This window comes from Pteronotus mesoamericanus, unplaced genomic scaffold, assembly GCF_021234165.1.
Source record: "Pteronotus mesoamericanus isolate MK-2021 breed Mesoamerican mustached bat unplaced genomic scaffold, CSHL_Meso_final contig_347, whole genome shotgun sequence".
NCBI lineage: Eukaryota > Metazoa > Chordata > Mammalia > Chiroptera > Mormoopidae > Pteronotus > Pteronotus mesoamericanus.
Window position 1 is genome coordinate 16,221,425 of NW_026555137.1, and position 14,869 is coordinate 16,236,293.

The window sequence follows — 14,869 nt, forward strand, 5'->3', positions numbered from 1 at the left end:
GACAAAACGGCCAGCATCGGCTGAACTCTCCTAGTTTATTTCCCCCCATGTTTTGGAAAAACAATCGCAAGTTCAGAGGCTAAGCAACTTGCTTTGGTCAGCATACCTAGCGTCAAGGTATGTTGTGAACAAAATCCAGTGTGGAAATATTAATCTGAGTAAACGAAATAAGTCATATTGGTTCATGAGCTCGTGTTTTGCCTTACCACCTGTCTCCCTCTCCCTTGCCTTTCCTTCTTGTAAGCCTTGAGGGAGGGCCTGTAAGCCTTGAGGAGGGGCCAGCCCCCCCGACTTCTGACCCCCGGCCCCCACCTTGTCCTGTCCGCTGGCAACGGCCTTTGTCTCTGCGCCTCCCACTCTGGACCCTTCAGGGTGCTCGGGCGAGCCCCAGCGCAGCAAGGTCCGAGTGCCCGGGAAACTAACTAGTAGGTTGTGGCTAATAGTTAGTATGAGAAACTATACATCACAATACATCACACATGGAAATGTTTTTTATGCACTACTCTCTTGATTCTCAAATGTAATTATCCTTTTTTTTTTTTTTTAACATTTCTGGAGTGAGGAGGGGATAGGACTAACAACCGAAGGGCGCCGTGCACCTGCTCTTGGCCAGGTGGTAGTTGACACGTGAAGTGAGTTGTGAGCCCAGGTGCCTGACTCCGTCACTGCACCCACTCGTCATGTTGGTCAGCCAAACAGTTAAGACCAATTTAAGGAAGAAACAAGAAGCTCGGTTGTTTTCCGAAAGCCTTCTGTTGACACCTGAGATAAAGGAGGCGCCACCATCAAACCTCGCTGAACGGATGTTTGCGGCTTGGGAGGGAAGCCTGGAGATAATTTTAAAATGCTTCATCAAACATATAGTTGAGGGCACAGAGGGAAAACTTAGATACGGACTCGAAAAGTTAGACGCAGTGTGAAGATGTTTTGGGAACACCAATACAATGAACTTCGCTTACGTTATAAAAAGTATTTAAGTCTAAATAAACAAAATAGAATGTCCAAGTGACAAGAAAGCGTGTTCATCATTTGATGCCAGTTTAAAAAATGGGACGTAAAATAACGGTGCCCCTTATAATCAACGAGTCTTAGATTCACTATAACGCAGTGTATGGGCTTAGTAGGCCACAGTGGAAACACTTACTAGTGTCACAGTGTAAACACAAACGGGCAAACGAAACAGGTCTTTCTTGATTCCAGTCTCAATCTCTGTCCCCTTGCAAGTGTTTCAAGATCTGTCTGTACCTTTAGCTCCACTTCCCACTTCCTCATCAACTTTTTACTTTTAGAAACATTTAAACGCAGTGATGTAAAACTTCTTTGTACGACCCCACGAACAGGGCTCAAGTTCAAACGGGTAACACCCAGGCATCCCTTCCCGGTCAGGAGCCCTACTCCCTCCTTATAGTTTTTTTTGTCTTTGGACACATACTGAAATATACAGTTAGTTTTGTTTGATTTGAACTCTAAATGGAATCATGCTGTAGGAATAACTTGTGTTTCTCATCACTCCGCACTGAAGGTCCCTGCTTAATTCCAAACGCATAAAAGAAACTACGAAACTATTACTCTCGGGAGCATCTGAGATCTTGTTCCCCTGCCCCGGGTTGTCAGTTTGGCTCAGGTAAACTTTTACAAAAATTCTCAACAAAGCCAAACATTGGAGGTACATCCCTGTTGTTGCTTATAGCTCTAATCTGTCCATTTTCCTTGTAGGGTTTGTCACGCTCTGACTACTCAATAACGCGTTTATCTTTTCACGTGCATTTAGTTTGGCTCTGCCTTTGGGAAATGATGGGCAATGTTGCTGTGGATTTTTGTGCGTGTATCCTGGTGAAGGTAAGCGTGTGTTTCTGGGCCTATGGCGGGACTGCTGGTAAGGACAGAGCACGCCTTTGCTCCTCTTTGCTGGGTGACACCACACTGCCCCTCAGCGCAGGTCACAGGTCGACATTCTCGCCTCCGTAGGAGGGTCACGCTGCGCCAGCACCAGGCTTTGACAGGCCGGCGCGATGCTGTTGGTCCGATGGGTGTATCTCACTGTTTTAAATATGCGTTTCCCCAAGTAGGACCAGGTTAAGTCATTTTTAATTTGTTTGTTGGGCCTTCGGGTTTTTGTGAAATGTTTCTTTCTCCTTAATACTTTTGCCCTTTTCCCCTGTTGACTCACTGATTTGTTGTTCTTCCTGTGTTTTAGAATTCTGGAGTCTGTTAGATGCTTGTCTCATGGGGTTAAATTTATTTAGTTTATTTTTATTTTTTAAAGGTTTTTATTTATTTATTTTTAGAGAGGGGAAGGGAGGGAGAAAGAGAGGGAGAGAGACATCAATGTGTGGTTGCCTCTCGCGTGCCCCCCTGCTGGGGGTCTGGCCTGCAACTCAGGCATGTGCCCTGACTGGGAATCGAACCAGCAACCCTTCGGTTCATAGGCCGCCGCTCAATCCACTGAGCCACACCAGCCAGGGCTCACGTGGTTAAATTTTAATGAACAAAATTTAAACAATTCAATTCCTCCAGTACATCATCCGTATTTTGAACGCTCAGTAGCCCCACGGGGCTGGCAGCTACCTCCCTGGGCAGCAGGGAACTACGGAGCGCGTTCGTGCTCACGGCCCTGTCTACCGGACGAGACAGACCGGCAGACATCGCACTGCATGGCCGATGCCAATGCTCAGGGCTGCTCCAGACGTTCCTGTCGCTCAGGCATTGCATCTGTCTTCTCACATCCATGGCCTGCCCAGGACTTCTTTTTGTGGTTCTTCTGATGAATGGATGTTTTTGAATTTAATCTCTTTTGATTAGGGCTTTCTGTTTCTTTTAGGCATGTCTTCCAGTCCCAAGGTCACGAGGATAGTCTTTTGAATGGTTTATACATCTGCCTTTCACACTGAGGACTTTAATTTACCTGAAATTTACTTTTGTGTCTGGCGAGGTAGGGGCCCAATGCCACTCTTTCCTTCCGGATAGCCAGTTGTCTTAGCACTGCAGTAAAGGTCTGTCCTCCCTCCGTTACTCTGCGTGTCACCTGTTGTAAATGAAGTGTCCACATTTATTTGCCTTTCCATTTTTCAGCCCATTCAGTGCATTTTCCATTTCCATCACTCAAGCGTAAGGGCCTGTCCTAAGGTTGCCGGCCACCTCCCCGCTAAACCTAAGGGACATCCTCTAGCCCTTACCTGACTTGAATTCTCAGTACATCAACACAGCAGACCACTCCCATTCTGAAGTACTTCATCCTCTTGGTTCCTGGGATGGTGCCCTCTCATTTTTTCTCTTTGTTGTCTGGCTGCGCCTCTTCTCTGGCCTGTAAATGCTAGAGCACCTCAAGGTATCTTCTCCCCCGCCCCATGTTCTAATCCTTGGTGATCGCCTCTATCCGCAAGGTTTCCAATTCCAACTTCATGCCACTTCCTCTCGCCCTTGTCAGGATGTGTGGTGATTGCCAGGACTAATCCAAGCTGGAGAGGTCTGATGGCGCTTCTAGGCTTTCCCCCCTTACCCTTAAGTGAGAGGAATAGAAAGGAAGCTCACACGCCCCCTAGAGGTGAATGAGGGGTGTCTGGCCCTCGTTGCTATCCGTAGTCCCCCCCGCAGCCATGGGAAACACCGCCTGTGGTAAACCCAATCACATGGTGGGGCAGAGTGGAAGCGCAGAACTGAGAGGAGACCCTTGGTGAGTCACGCATGAAACCCACCTGACCTCTGCTTTGTTACATGAACCACCGAGTGCTCATTTTTAAAACCACTTGGAGTCAGATTTCTGTCCCTGGTGGCATGAAGCGCGCTAATGAACACAGCTCCCAAAGGAGCACGTCAGCCCTGACCCCTCTTCTGAGCTGCAGGAGTGTCTCTCCAAACGCCCATCCAAGTTGGTTTTCCTAAAGCTCCTCGAAGTTAAGAGGTCCAATGCTGAACTCTTGACCTTCCACCCAAACCGCTTCTTCCTCTAGTATTGTCATCACAATAAATGGCAACCGACCCACTGCACTGTTCATGCCAGAAACACATAGGTCAGCCATGATTCCCTTTCTCCCCACCCAGCCCAATATGAAGTCCAGCCCGATCCCCTTCTAAAATAGTCATCGACCTGTCCACTTCAGTTCCACTGTGGCCAGTCTAGCCCATGCCACCCTTGTCTCTCCCCTGGGCAGCTGCGGTGTCCTAACTGGTCTCCTCATTCTCACTCACACACCTTTCATCGGCTTCTCACAGCTGCCAGTGATTTAAAAAAAAACAAAACCAGCCCTGGCTGGTGTGGCTCCGTGGATCGGGTGCCGGCCTGTGACCCGAAAGGTTGCTGGTTCCCGGTTGGGGCACATGCCTGGGCTGCGGGCTGGTTCCCTAGTTGGGGGTGTACAAGGGGCAACTGATTGATGTTGCTCTCTTACATCGATGTTTCTCTCCCTCTCTTTCTCCCTCCCTTCCTCCTCTGTAAAAATAAATATTTTTAAAAAATCAATCATTATTTCATTTTCTATAATGTGGCAGTTAAAAGAATAATCTATGAAGTGGGACAGATGGGCTAATTATCTATTGCTATACAAGGAAGAACTCCAAACTTTAATGACTTTAAACAACATTTAATGTCTCCCAGTTTCTGTGAGTTGGGAATCTGGGCAGGCTGCACTAGACGCCTGTGTCTCATGTCGAGCAGGGCGCCGCCATCGAGACGCCAGCGGGGCCGTGGTCGTGCCTGAAGGCCTGGCTGGGGCAGGTGCACCCGGGCTCATTCGTGCGGTGGCTGGCAGGACTCAGGGAGGCCTGTTGGTTGGAGGCCACTTTCAGGCCATGGCCCCAGGGGATGAAGCGTCCACTGGGCAGCTCAGCACATGGCAGCGGGCTTCCATCACCAGCTGTGCCCTGCCCTGCCTGGCACAGACTGGGTTCAGTGGCTATTGCTGAGCTATTCGGATGCTGAATTCCAGTCCTAGGTGTGGAGTCTACGTCGTCCTGTGGCGACATCCCGTCCTGTGGTGGGAATCGGGCTGCGTCCTTCCCTATTCTACCCCCTGCAATGGCTTCCATCCCGTCTGGACAGCGCCCTGAGCCTGGCCAATTTCCCAAGTGCCCGTCACCTGCCCTGTTCCTTACTCACACTGCTCAGCCCCACGGGACTTCCCTGAGTGTGCAGGGTCTTCCCCTGTTGGGGTCTGGACCATTCCTTCCCGAACTCCGCCTGGCTAACCCTATTCGCCCTCCAGGTCTCAGCTTCACTCTTATTTCTTCGGGGAGGCCTTTGAATGCTTAATCCAAATTAGATCCCTGGATATATTCTTCCATAGCATCCAGCACAGCACGCTCACAGGTGGTTGAAATTCTATAATCACGGTATCATTTGATTAACATCTCCCTCCGTCTCTGAACTATAAACTCAGTCCACGGACTGTTGTCGGCTTTGCTTACCACTATATTTCCATCCACTAACACAACGTGCGAGGGTATGATAGTCATGTTTTTAAGATAAAAATACTTCTTCTTAGGCATTCCAGAGAATCATATGGACGTATCAAGGTTGTCTTTTAATAGATCAAGTTGACAAGGAACATTTGGATTCCTTAAATTCTATGATGAAGATTTTGTTTACCACAAGGCAGTTTCAGAGTCATCTGGCCGCTATGTAGGTGTTGATAATATGAATTTTTGGTGTGGGCTGAGCACAGAGTTAATGGACACTTTTCTAAAACATGCAACTGAAAGCCAAGTTGAAGTACAGACTAAGTTTTTAATCCATATACTTAAATACCAATCTGGGCAATAGCAAAATGAGAAGCCTACATACTCAAATATTTTTTATACAACCAAGACATCTTTAATACACAAATAAAACAAATGAAGAGCTAGTAATCATATCCTTAGAAGCTGGACCTTGAATTTAAAAACGTTAAATTGCTTCCTGTTTTGTTCATTACTTTCCTTGATCCTAATTTTCTTCCTTTCCTTTGACCAGTCTACTGCTAAATGAAAGTTACAGTCAGATTTTCTGAGCCTGACAGTCTAAGAAATGTCAGCTCTTTCCCCTCCCACCTTATTATACACACTGCAGAGATTTATCACTGTGGTTCAAAATAACTGAATATTCTAAAGTTTCTTTATTCCAAAAATAAATAATATAGCTTTCTCAGCTTTAGGTATTTCAAATACAAAACGGTTGCATCGCCAGTCCCGTCTGCAGCACTGGGTCGCTCTGAAGACGAAGCGCGCGAGCGCGTGTGCAGAGGGCGTGCCACAGCCTCTGCGCGTCCTGGGGACACCGTCGCACGCTCATGTCCCTTACAGCACCTCCTAACATTCCGGGGAAGCTGTGACAGGCATTCTATAAAGTTCAATGACCTCACATTAAAATGAGCTCACAAAAGAAGGAAAAAAAAGGCCGAATACACAGATCATTAAGCGCTTCACCTGATTTCACAAAGTATATACATGATCGAGAATGTGAAGACTGACCAATCTATTACATTTGTGTTTAATCAAAGAAATTCTGCATTAAGACAAACACAAAACCTTCCAGATCAGTGATATCTCCACTTCTGAGAATGATTCAGTCCAATCCATAAATTTCATTATTTCTAGCAATACACCATACAACCTAATTAAGAATCCACTTCTTAGAGCTAAGAATAAATTTTAATTCTAGGCTTTTTCTGTAGACCATGTGGAAGGTGACTCTGTCTGGCTAAGCTGCCACGGGATCCTTCTTACAATGCCTCAAATACATGTTTTTATCTATAAGAAACATTTCCTATTATTTAGCACCTTAGGCTCAAGTAAAAAAGTTTTTTGGCACAAAATCCTAGAGTCTTCCTATTTAATTTTCTGATAATTCTGGTGTCCTTGCAGAATATTACATATTTAAGTACATTTTAAAAATTCTGGCATCATTTAAATCTTTGAATGAGTCCATTATCTGGAATTGTTCAATAAATAATCTGAATTAAATATCACAGTTCTTATGCCCCTTGGCGATTTTATAACGTGGCCTTTAAAGAAAACTGGCAGTGGAATCTTATCAAATAACTCCAGATGGCAAAAGATATGTCGTCTCCGGTCAGCAACCGGCAATCTCGGATGTATACACAGCGTTAAATGCTATTAACAATCCACCTGGATGCCAAGGGGATCACAATTCAAAGCCCGCTGAGCGGACTGCAGAAGCAGGGAAGAGCGCGCCTCCTTCGGGGCTGGTCCGACCTACGTCCCCCGCTGCTGCCCAGGAGAGGCACTGCACGACAGGCCACACACCCCCGCTCTCCTCACCGTGTAAATGAGATGCCAACACCTTTTTTTTTTTTTTTGGAAACTAAATACGTTTTAATAGAAAACAAAATACAAAATAACAGAAATATTTAATCCTTTTCCCACAAATTAGAGCTTGCTTCATCCTCAAAGTTCTGTAGGCGTTCATTCGTCCGCACGGTCTGTTTCACGGAGGGCTGGTTAATCTGCTGCTGCAGGAGGTGGGAGCAGGCGAGCGCAAGGAGACAGAGACTCACGGAGCCGCACCGCGGAGTAAATGCTCATTTGGAAGTTCGACGTTTGCTCATTCTGTCTTTTGACCTATCGCCTCCAATTATTTTAATTTCTTTATGACAATATGGCCTTTCAGGGAGAACTGTTCACAGAAGTGTGGCCACGAAGGGGATCTTTCTTTCCCCCCGTCACTGCAAGGGCCCAAGACTTTCTCGATCAGTTTGCCCACCTACAGCTAGAAACACGTCAGCGGGAGTGACCAAGCCGTCCCCCAGAAACTGTCCCTTTCTCACAATACACTGTGCTACGAAATCCTCTGAATTCCCTGAACCTCAAAAATTCCAAGTATCAGAGCCAGTGTCCAGGAGCCAAACCTGAAAGATGGGAGCAGAGAAGACCGCTCTGCCAGTGCTAGGTTTCCTCTTCTCAATAATAATAATAATTACTATAATTATAATAACAATAATAAAAAAAAATCCTGTTCTCTGTAATTACGGGAAAGACTTTTTCCAGGGCGATCCTGGCCCCCTTTCCTTGTCCCCACCTCTGCGCCCCTGCACCAGTGGGGGTCCCCTTCTGCCCGGCGACGGCCCACACGTGAGCCTGCTGCACCGCGCCCCCCCGAGAGCCCGCGGCGACCGTCCTGGGACCACCCCCCCGCACCGGCCGCGGCAGCAGCGTGGCGGTTTCACAAAGCGGGAAACGAGACAGACACGGAGGTGCTCGCGTGAGGACACGGTGGCGTCTTTGTAAGAACCTGCCATCTGACCTCCGGAGCATCTCCGTTCTTGAGCTCAGGTCCACGCATCACCCTCTGTCCTCGCCCCCCTGTCCTCTGACGCTGGGGGGCCGAGGGACGGGGCGACGTGCTCAGGGAGCCTGCACAGGAGGAGGAGGAAGCGGGGGGTCTTTCACAGTCACTCAGTGATTCAATGGTAAGTAAGACTTGAGATCTGGAGGCCTCTGCCCCACGGCTGCCCCAGTCCGTCACAACGAAGGTAAAACAAATCAATGTTCCTGATTTTCTTGCGTGATTCCAGTCACTAGCAGAAGGTTGCAGGCCATGAACTGCACGCTCAGCACGTTGCTCATCTGCCCGGTGTACACGCCCACGAGCTCGCCCGAGGAGCCGTCGGCTGCCGCGCCGCAGTGGGCGTTCCTGATGTCCCAGACGCGCACCGAGTTGTCCATGGACGCGGAGGCGATCAGGCTGCTGTCCGGACTGAAGGTGAGGCTGGTGATGTTGTCCGTGTGGCCTCTCAGTTCTTTGTAAAGGGTCCCAGAGGCCAAGTCCCAGAGCTTCAGCCGCTGGTCCTCACCGGCCGATGCCAAGTACTTACCGTTGGGTGAAAAGGCGAGAGAAAGCACAGGGCCGCGGTGGCCTGTGAAGAGCCTCACCGAGTTCCCCTGCTGAGCGCTCCACAGCCGGACGGTCTTGTCGGTTGAGCCTGTAGCTAAGTAGTTTGAATTAGGGTGGAATTTGACACAGTCCACATCTGCCAGGTGTCCTGCATATATTCTCAGCGGGTACGTCCGATCAAATGACCACAGCCTTGCGGTGCGGTCATGGGACCCGCTGGCGAAATACAGGCTGTATGGGCTAATGTCCAAGTCCCACACGGGGTAGGCATGTCCTTGGTACAACACAGTGTTGGTGAAAGTCCCGAGGTCCCAGTACCTGATGGACATGTCTTCGGAACAAGAGAGCAACCCTGAGCTGTCTGCGAGGAACCTGGTGCTGTACACTGGTCCACAGTGTCCCCGCAGGATCTTCATCTCTGTGCCCGCAGCGTCATCCTCGTCATCCTGGGGCCGACGGGTGGGGGCGCAAAAAAGACAGAGAAAGAACATGGTTAGTGGCCTGCAAGGAAGACAGAACCTCTGGGGGGCGGGGTGACGCTGCTTGGGAAATAGCACTACCCAGTAAATGACAGCGGTCCTGCCCCAAGGGTGACGCCAGGAGACCAACAGCCCCTAACTGTGGGACTGGGGGGAAAACGTCCCTTACAGCTTACACACTGACTTCCTTAACTCCATTCTGCAGCCAAGAATGTATCAAATCAAAAGATACAGTAATGACTGCGGATCTTACTCCTAGGTCGAGAATTACAGGTTTCAAAAGCTGGTTAAAAGGCAGCCATCCCACAGTAATTTTCGTTGTTAATCCTGGTATCTGCCGCTTGAAAAGATTTACTCCTGCATTTCTGTTCAGTTCTTAGATTCTTTGATTCTACAGACTGGTCAGGTTCAGCTGCTTTATAAGCCACGCTGCTCCCCATTTCCAGCCTGCGAAGACCGATCGGACATGCTGACTGCTCCCGAGCTTGGGCTCAGGGGTGAAGAGGGTGAAGGCCGACATGGTCGTAGCTCATGATTAACACAGGACCACTGTAGGCGTTTAGCCGAGATACCGCCTGGACATGACCAGAATAGTAATCAGTAAATTACGCTCCCACCCTGTGGCCAGGCATAAGCTGGCGGTGTCCAAAAAAGAAATAAAGATGAAGTTCGAAAACCATGACTTTCTGGAGGGTCTCACACATTTCCCCGACGTTAAAAAACAAGGCTGGATTCAGAGTTGCTTGAAAGCCAAGTGACTCATGGGAGTCTTAGAAATGATTCCTGTGTGTGGGGACAGAAGAAGAGACAGCTGCCCGTGGCACTGGGGCTGAAAGTCCCCTTCGTCACCCTCTTTCCTGCAAGCACAGTCTGTGTTCCAAGCCCATCCTCCCTTTACCCTCTCACAGGCCTGCTCCCTAAGACTGCGGCCGCCTCTGTCCTGGGACTCATCAGCTAAAACGGGCTTTCATCAAACACTGGAAGAACGAGGAGTAAGATGAAGAGTCTTAAATCAACTGGCTTTGTTGGCTCAGAAACAACTATCTTTGTGAGCTTTAGATTCTCGTCTAGGAAAATGGCATCCTTTTAACTTCTATTTTAAAACTTTTAAATCCAGAACAAAACAAACAGCTCCAATGTGTATGTATTTGAGAGAAAGTTAAGAGAAATAAACATGGATGTCCATGAATATTCAAAATGGTTATTCCAGACACTCGACATTAAAAATACATAAGCATTTGGGAGCTGAAGGCTCTACTGAGTGTTACCAAGAATATTAGTAATTTTCCCTTCCAAAGAGGTTACAACAACACTTTAAAATCTCAAGAATGACTCATTGCTCTACACCAGAAAGTTTATTAAGACCTGTGGGAGCAAAGAACGACCCTGTGAGGATTACACAAAGGTCCTTTGAAAGGTTACAGTGGAGCAAAGGGCACATTACTATCTCTGAGGCGTACACGGTCTTTGTTTGGAGCAGGTTATGGAAGTGACCGGCAGCCGTTAGTGGGGACCTAAATGGCGTGCTCAGGGATGGGGAGAGGGCACCAGGAAAGGAGGCAAGCTGGCCCTTCCCAAGGGTCTTTTTTTAAAGAAGGAATTAAATAAAATTACTTATTGATTTGAGAGAGAGAAATATCGAGTAGTTGTTTCACCTATGTATGCATTCGCTGGGTGAGTCCTGTATGGGCCCTGACTGGGGACTGAACTGGCAACCCTGGTACATCGGGACGACGCTCCAACCTGCCACCCACTGAGCCCCCCGACCTGGGCCCCCAAGGGTCTTGCTGATTGTTGTCACCAGTCCATGGAAAGATGCCCGGCTGACTCTACAGACCAAGAAATGGGGAAACCAGAACGTTCCTGTTGGCATCAGCTCTTTGCCAGGACCGCAGCTCGAAATAACCAGCTCTGTTTTCTCCTGCGGCTCAACTCAGCCCCATGAGGGCCTCCCTCGGCTCAGTCAAGATGAAGCCCTGAGCCAGTGCCGGTTCACACGTGCCCAGCCCCACAGATTCTCTCTCCCCTTCCTCTCATCTAACCGGCGCTACGCCCCGAAACGCCTGCACCTGGCCGAGCCCTTCCCAGGAAATGGGCGTGCATCCCAAATGGGAATTTTTGATGTGTAAAGTGTGTTCGTGTAATAATAAACTGTATAATGTGCCTTATAAAACATGCATAAAGTAGAAAAGACAGAGAAGTAAACAAATCTTCGAATACTGTTTGAGGTGCCCCTGTGCCATCGGTCGCAGACCCTAGCTCTAAACCACGTGGTCCCTAAAATCTCAGACTAGTGATGTGTGTCTCCTCCTGGGCGAGCGCGGTCCAGGCGCCTTAGTCCCCAGCCTCCCCCAGACCAGGAGTACGTGGCTGGGGCGTGGGAGGGTCTGGGGTTTAGCCTTGGGCTGTTCTCCAATTAGGGGCCAGTGGGCCTGAAGGAAATGAGATGCGGTGGGGCCTGGGCGTGGGCTGAGACTTGGAAGCAAGCGAGGTGCCGCATCTGTGTGGGAGACAACAGCAGCCTGAACTTGGTCAGACGCGGTGGCCACGGCTGGCTGGCGTGGATGGGCGTGCGCTCTACATGTGAACTACACACCAGATTTCCAAGGCTTAGGGCAAAGAAGGAGAAAGTGCCAGGTTTTGTGAATAATTTTTCATACTGCTTATGTGTTAAATGATAGTATTTTTGCCATACTGGATTAAATAAAATACATTATTAAAATTAATTTTGACTATTTCCTTTTACTCTTTTTATGTGGCTACTAAAAATTTTAAATTACATATATGGCTCGCAGTGTAACCTCACTGGCCAACATAGATCTAAGAGACAGTTTTATATGAAAATTAGAGAACTGAGTATGACTGACAACACGGAGTTCTTTATTTCTCAGACTTGAAGATTAGCAGACTGGGGGAACAACAGTGCGACGTTACACACAGGGGTTGTGTCGTTAGGCTGAGGGGGCGGGGGGCGGGCAGTGGTGCGGCAGGTCGTGTACAAAGGACTGGAAAGGAGAGCCAGCCCCTGTGGTTTTGCCACGTTGCTCACACATTAGGAACACGCAGCTCCCAGTCAACGGTGAGAAAAGCTGGATCTCGTTCCTTCCCCCGTTTCGTGTAAAGGCTGGGAGCGCAGGCCTCGTTCTCCCCCTCTGAGCGTCTGCAGAAGGGGCTCCTGGCCCGCGGGGGGCACTGCTCTGCCACCTCACGGATTTTCAAAGGTTAATCTAGACTATCTTCAGGTTGGACACAGCAGGAGCTGTAGGGCAGAGCTGTAAACCCAGTTTTATTTGGCAAAATTAACAGGTTTTTTTTTGTGCTTACATAGACCTTTTGATTTCTCTTCGATTCTTTAAAAAAAGGGAGATACAATCCAAATAGTATTAAATTCAATCTTTTAAAGTGTACAGTTCAGGGGTTTCCGGTGTTTTCAGAGAACTGTGCAACTACTGCCGCCCTCTGGGCACAGAACACTTTCCCCACCTCCAAGGAGGCCTTGCACCCACGAGCCGTCACTTCCTCAGCCCCGATCTACTCTCTCTGTCTATGGATGTGCCTGTTCTGGATATTCCCTATAAATGGAACCACACAATATGGGGTCCTTTGTGATTGGCTTCTTTTCCTAGCATAATGCTTACAAGGTTCATCCACATTATGGCATATGATATATCATGGATCTTCATTCCTGTTCATAGCTCAATAATATTCCATCGTATGGGCATATCAATTTGTTTACCCATTAATAGCTGATGGGCATTTGGGTTGTTTCCATTTTTTGGCTGTTACGAATAACGTCTCCACGAACATTTGTGTACAAGTTTTTGTGCGGACATACGGTTTCAATTCTCCTGGTTATATACCTAGAGATGGAACTCCTGGCTCTAATCACTGTTTTAAATGCCTACTGTTAAGATCTTTTGTCCGCTAATTTGTGCAACAGTTAGTACCTCCCAAAGATTAGAGCAGAGGCTGCAAACCAAACCGGCTTTCTAACGTGGTTCGCACGGGGCTCTCTTAGTTCCTACCGTCTTCGGTCCCGGCGGCTTTGCCATTTACTTTTACCTGCCTGGCCTCCGCGGGTATGCGAGTTCCTGGCCTTTAAAGGAAGGGTCTGATTTTAATGGTGAATTCTTCAAGGAAAAAATGAAGTCCCAATTCTCATGGAAGAAACATTAAAAACCAACTACCAGAACTAATTTATCCCTTGCTTTGCCACGAAATACTTCTCGACAGAAGCCAGAGAGAAAACTTCCCCAAACTGCTGTGACACAACGGGCAGGCGGGGGTGTGGGAGTCACGAACAGGAAGCTCCTCAGGACCAGAATAGGAAGGTCTCAGCTGTGGTTCTAAAGTTTAAAATAAAATTTGTTCTCAAGGAGAGAGGAGGCTAGAATCTTCACCACTTTCAATATGGATAATGATGAATAAACCAGAAAGATACTTAACAACTAACTGCTTCTCTGATGTCCTTTGTGGCCACCCCCCTGCCCCCAACACACTCAGCAGATCAAGCCTGAGACACGGCCGTCGTCCTCGACCCTTCCTTCCCTGCTGCCCCTCCGTGGGCCCGGGGACTGAGCTCTCGCCTAACCTGCCCGCTGTCGCTGCCCTCGTTCGGGCCGCCATCACCTCCCGCGTGGAGCGCGGCACCGCGTTGCTTCCTGCTCTACCCCTCCCTACTCCAGCCGCCGTTAATTTGTTTTGTTCCTGGAATTCATCGTGTTCTTCACTTCTGGGTCACCACATACATGCCTTTTGATGACTGGAAACCTTCACAGAACAAGTCACAGAACCAGCGGAGAACCGTACAATTTCTTATTTTAGGCTAATGCTCTTTCCATCTTTGTATCTATCTTTGCTATCTTCTTTTCTATAAATCTTTAATGCCTCAAATGTTCCCTAATTCAGTATCATCAAAACTAATAAGCGGGTAGAAATATACTTTTTGTATTTACAGAGAAATGCAAGTAAATTAGGACAGTATTCCTCAGTTGCATGTGAAGAGCCCCCAGAGGCTAGAACTGTCTCCAAGGAAAAGAGAAATCTGATAATTCGATACGGATGCCACTAAAAAAAAGGTATTTTAAGGGTACTATAAAATCCTAGAAATCAAAGTTCGTATATTGAAATTTGGACTCCTTATGCCTCTTAACAAACTCTTCTAATTATACTGTCTCAGTTGTAATAAACAAAATTGCAAAGGATATTACTACTAATTGGAAGGTGACAAAGAGAACAGGAATTGGAAAAAGAGTTTAATTTGTGCATCCAATATTCTTAATATCCTATCAGCAACTGCAAATTAACTCAAATGATTTAACAAACGAAAAATCCTTCGTTTTTCAATCCCGTGCAAAGAATTTTCCATCCAAAATGAGTGAGGCACAGCTACGTGAACTGTGACCAAAATAACATTCGGGCCCTCAGCGTGTGTGGGCCACTCTCAGGGACAGCGAACTCTGTGAAGTTCAACTGCTATGTCCCTGCACCCACATGTTCTCTAAGGCAGCAATTCCCTGAGACCCGAAACTCAGGCCGCCCGGCCTGGCCCTTTCAACGACCG

General features: G+C 47.9%; 1 protein-coding gene across 1 annotated transcript in view; it reads right to left on the reverse strand.

Moving 5' to 3' along the window:
- Positions 1 to 7,327: 7,327 nt before the first annotated feature.
- TAF5L (TATA-box binding protein associated factor 5 like) overlaps positions 7,328 to 14,869 on the reverse strand; it is a 31,097-nt gene continuing 23,555 nt past the window's right edge. The window contains exon 5 of the mRNA XM_054576725.1: positions 7,328 to 9,273. Coding sequence (XP_054432700.1) covers positions 8,476 to 9,273 — 798 coding nt within the window. The 3' untranslated portion in view covers positions 7,328 to 8,475. The remainder of the gene's footprint in view (positions 9,274 to 14,869) is intronic.